The sequence below is a fragment of the Lolium rigidum genome, chromosome 1, assembly GCF_022539505.1.
Source record: "Lolium rigidum isolate FL_2022 chromosome 1, APGP_CSIRO_Lrig_0.1, whole genome shotgun sequence".
Classification (NCBI taxonomy): Eukaryota; Viridiplantae; Streptophyta; class Magnoliopsida; order Poales; family Poaceae; genus Lolium; species Lolium rigidum.
In genome coordinates, this window is record NC_061508.1 from 95,470,134 (window position 1) to 95,474,706 (window position 4,573).

At 43.6% G+C, this 4,573-nt stretch overlaps 1 protein-coding gene across 1 annotated transcript; it reads left to right on the forward strand.

The window, feature by feature from the left end:
• Window positions 1-295: 295 nt before the first annotated feature.
• Window positions 296-4,573, forward strand: LOC124698914 (myb-like protein X). Its single transcript, XM_047231331.1, has 3 exons — window positions 296-823; window positions 2,175-3,459; window positions 3,589-4,573. The coding sequence occupies exons 1-3, from the start codon at window positions 746-748 to the stop codon at window positions 4,059-4,061; spliced, it is 1,836 nt and encodes a 611-aa protein (XP_047087287.1). The 5' UTR covers window positions 296-745; the 3' UTR covers window positions 4,062-4,573.

The window sequence follows — 4,573 nt, forward strand, 5'->3', positions numbered from 1 at the left end:
TCCTCCCTCGTCGCAAAATCTCCGGCACGTGTTCGGACCCAACCACGACTCCTCCCGCGGGCGGCGGCTGGCAGGGACCCGTCCCCGATTCGCTCCCCGCCGGCGGGATCCGCCGCTGTTCGCGCCGGATTGGAGGAGGTTGTATCCAGGAGCTGCGGCTTCCCGTGCCGAATCGGGGATTCCCGCTACAGCCGGACCCGAGATCGGGAGGAATCGCTGAGAGCCGCCGTGTAGGCACCGGAAGCTTCTCCGGCGGCGTTCTGGGTGGCTGGGCCGTGCCGCGTTCCGCGTTGATGCGCGGCGTGTCCGCCGGCGCCGCTGCTGCGACGTACGTCGAGACTGCTGCTTCAGAACGCGGGTTGCCCTTCCACTTGCTGTGGCTGTGGTTGGGGATCGGCGGTGGGGAGTGAGCAGATGGAAGAGGGCTGCAGTTTGCTTTTCTTGCAACCACTTGGATTTGGCTCCAGTTAGAGGGTACATCAGTCTGGTCTTGCTTGCCGATCAGGGATTACAGTGGCCTGATCATACTCGCCACCAGAGCACTTGTTTGGTGATTTTGTGGGGAGCTGTTGAGTCGCCGCAAGCAGAAGCATAAGCAGGAGTTGGTTTGGCTGAGAACTTCGTCTGTGTGTGGTGACCTGAGCCGTAGAACCGTGCTGATCCTGGCTCTTGCAGAGCTGCTGGAGCTGGACATGGTGCATGAGAAAGAATCTGGACACCTGTTTGGAGAGCTTTGCGTGACACGATGTCTCGGTGCTTCCCATTCCCGCCTCCAGGGTACGAGGCGGAGCGCAGGAGTGAGGACAAGGATCTGCTAAAGAAGGTTCATGTTTCTCCCCTTTAAAATCACTTGCCAAAGTAGACTACCCTTTATGCTTCACAGAACTAGGTGGTGTTAGACTAACTAGGCAGTGGTTTATAGGGTGAGCATGACTGAAATGAAAAAGGCACTCGTCTTACTGTCTGAGAGTTAAAATACTCCGAATCACCTTCATCTGTTTCGAATAGAGGGAGCTTGTTAGTTCCTGTTAGTTAGGCTATTTTATTGGGTGGAGATTGTTTGCCAGTGTGGGAGGCTCGTTTTGGAAATATTGCCTGGATCCAGCATAAGTTACAGCTACTCTCTCCGCCCGTAAAAGTATGTCGGAGATTTTTCTAAATTCGGATGTATCTATACACTAAAGAGCGTCTAGATACATCTAAATTTAGAAAAACTTGCGACATGTCTTTATGGACACAGAGGTAGTACAATATTTAAATTATTTTCTTGTTCTTTGCACACAAGAAAGGTGCCCGTAAATTTGTATGCACTGCAGCAACTTATTTATCTACTAAATGTTCGAGATTTAGCTAATATAGTCTTTCTTTTGATGTCACCGACCATACAAGAGGAAAATACTATTCCTACATTTCCCTTATGTAATCTAGTTTGAGACGGATAGTTGTTTTTAAAAGCAACGCTATTAGCTGCCTTAGAAGGACAAGCTGTCTTCATGATAATTTATGTGCTTCAGCTGTGCTAGATCAATTAGAAATGGTCACTAAGTAATTGTTCTAGTTTATACCCTGATCTTCAAAAGATCTATATGTTTAGGTTTCATGTTACCTTTGCTGAAATTTCTTTAGTCTCTGTTGATAAGAAAACTGCTAGCTCGCTGATATGGCAAGACTTGGGTATCATTTGTTACTATCTGATAAGGATTTGCACTAACTATTACTACTACAATAATATTACTTATGTAGTTGTTTTTTATGTATGTTTCTTATTATTGTTCCTTGCTACTGTAGTTGAACTTACCTAGAGTACATGGTCATAAAGTGTAAACTTTTCCACTGAAAATGTTATGTACTTGCTTGTGATGTGCCTCGAGAATTCTTCGTCTGCACTCTCCAACTAAAATCCTGAATTAGATTAACTTAAGGTACCCTGAACCATCAAGGCTGGTGTAACATATATGGGATATGGCCTGATTTTTGTTAGGAAACATTTCATGATTATCTGTGCCTGCAATATGATTGTGTTTGTTCAAAACGGCAATAAAGTCTTGTAAGATTTTCTTATGATAGGCACTGAATAACTTTATTTTTACTTGTTTACTTGTATTAATATTCAAACTGGGGCACAATTTCTGTATTTAATGTTACTAATAATGAATTGGTGGTATTATTTTCAGGAAAAGCAAAAGACGAAGAAGCACAAAAAGGAAAGGAAAGATGGGGGAAAGAGAGAAAGAAAAGAGAAGAGTCGAGGTCATAGGAAAGATAAGCACAAGAATAAACACAAAAGAGAGAAGCACGAAGATAGGACAAAGAAAAAAGGAAGAGATGAAGAGAGAAGACAAGTTTTGGAACAGGGAACTCAGAAGAATGGCGATCTTGACAATAGAAGACCCAAACAAATAGTAAATAATGAAGCAGTGAAAGATAGCAAGCAGACAGATGAGTTGACTAGCCAAATCATGGTCCAAGAAGGCCATGCAAACAGCACTGGAAGTAGTACTGGAAAGTTGCTTCCACGAAACAGTCAGTCCTTTGGTGTTGTAGGTTCTAAAGTGAAGGAAAGAACTTCTATCAGTAGAGAAAATGAGAAATCTGGGAAAATTGGTCAGCACAACCATGCCAGTGAAAATGGGAAGGATAAAACTATAGTGCTGAACTGTAGGAGCCTTCAAGGTGGGCCGGCTGAAAAATATTTCACTGGAATACATGGTAGTAATGGAGTAGGCCTGCAACGGGAGAGCTCTAAAGGTGTACTTGCTACTACTGCAGCCATTCAACAGAAGCGCAAAATTACACCAAGCACAAATGCTGCACAGAGAATTGAACAAGTTGACCAACAATCTGTTAGTTCTTCTCATTCTGCGTATGGAAAAAGTAACATCATGACCACCATGACGGAGAAGAATGGGGGTGCTAACAATTTTCATTCCAGGATGGATAAGGAGTTAGTAGGAGGCAAAAAGGGTGCAGTTCAAGGGAACGCAGAGATTAAAGAGGAAAAAGCTAATCATCAGAAGGTTGTTAAAGATGGAGATAGAGGTCGCGATGTAAATCACAAGGCTATTAAAGACAGATACAGAGATCACAATGTAATGAACAGAAAGGCCAAAAAGAGCAAAAATGGAGCAGTTCAAAGTAATGTAAAGATTAAAGAGGAAAAAACCAACCATCAGAAGAGTGTTAAAGATGGAGAAAGAGATCACAATGTGAATCACAAGGCTGTTAAAGATACAGATAGAGATCACAATGTAAAGAAAAGAAAGGCCAAAGACGGAAATGAAGGCAAAGTCAGGGAGAAAAGAAGTGTTGGACATGAGCAGAAGCGCAAAGAGCTTGATGGACATGGGATAAGGAAGAACTATATTCATGAAATGGACTCGGCTCATCTTAATGGGAACAATTTCATTTCTGACGATGTCAAGAAAAGGGAAGACTTAAACACAAACGATTCTCTACATGGTGAGTTTCTTTACTCATTGAATTGGGCTCAGTTTTATGTGTGTTTGTTCCTTCGAAGCATAAGCTTAGTTTAGGTCTTGTAGCTATGGTTTTGATTGTATTTTAGTCTCACTTGTTTATTGTTGGCAGAGCATGGTATGCGGATGACTAAGATGCCAAGAACATCTCCTGCTAATCATCTTCGTGTAAATGGGAAAACGCTAAAGCATTCTCAGGGAACTGCACCTTGTTCTTCCACATTATCAGCTGGCTCAACTCCTTGTGGGGCAGACATGCTTCAAGATATCAAGGAATGCTGCAATGATGGCATCACCGGATCTCGCTATCTCGAGAAACACAAATCTTTAGTTTCTTCAGCCAGCTATGACAGTAGTGAAGTCTATCTGACACCACCTCACCCGGATACCAAGTATCTGAGCCAACTGTACTCCATACCAGCAGCTGACGACTGCTCGGAGTACATTGATCAAGACTGGCTGTTTTCTGGGGACCTTGTTCACCGGAAATCAACGGTGGCCGCAGAACCACTCCAAGTTTGGGCTGAAGCACAGCCGATGGATTCTGCTGACGTAGTTGCCATGCCTTATATCGTTCCGTTATGATGTGGACTCCATTGTAGGCATGGGAAAATGACTTCCAGAGTTTGGGCTATGATCTGAAAGCGTGGAAGACGGATTCGCCTGTTCCCATTTGCCTTCTACTGAGCTGCACAAAGTGTACCAGGTTGTTCTGCCCCTTCTCTAGAATCCTTCTTGTGTTCGTGAGATTCCTGGCCACTTACCGTTTGTCGAATGAAGACTGAGCATCGCCTGTGCCATATCAACACCGTCAGTGCTCCCCACTGGTGGATGTTTTTCTTATCTATCAGGTAGTGCTGCATCTCACACGATACCACGGGTACACTTGAGTCTTTCGGATCATGTATATCAAGTGATTGAGCATCAAATGTTGCTCCTGCTGAATTGCCACAGGATTTTCAAACTGTATTCTGTGAATTGTGTTCAGGAAGAATGTATATAGAGGAAGAATATTACTAACAGCTTTTATCTAACTATGTGGCGTGTGTTTGTTCTGGTTAACTGGAAAATTTATACGGGTCATCTCATTTCTACCA

Bases quoted from the DNA above. Each gene is read 5' to 3' on its own strand.
- LOC124698914 (XM_047231331.1), top strand. From the start codon at position 746: ATGTCTCGGTGCTTCCCATTCCCGCCTCCAGGGTACGAGGCGGAGCGC. The intron at 824-2,174 runs GTTCATGTTTCT...TATTATTTTCAG, and splicing joins ACAAGGATCTGCTAAAGAAG to GAAAAGCAAAAGACGAAGAA. The intron at 3,460-3,588 runs GTGAGTTTCTTT...TATTGTTGGCAG, and splicing joins CACAAACGATTCTCTACATG to AGCATGGTATGCGGATGACT.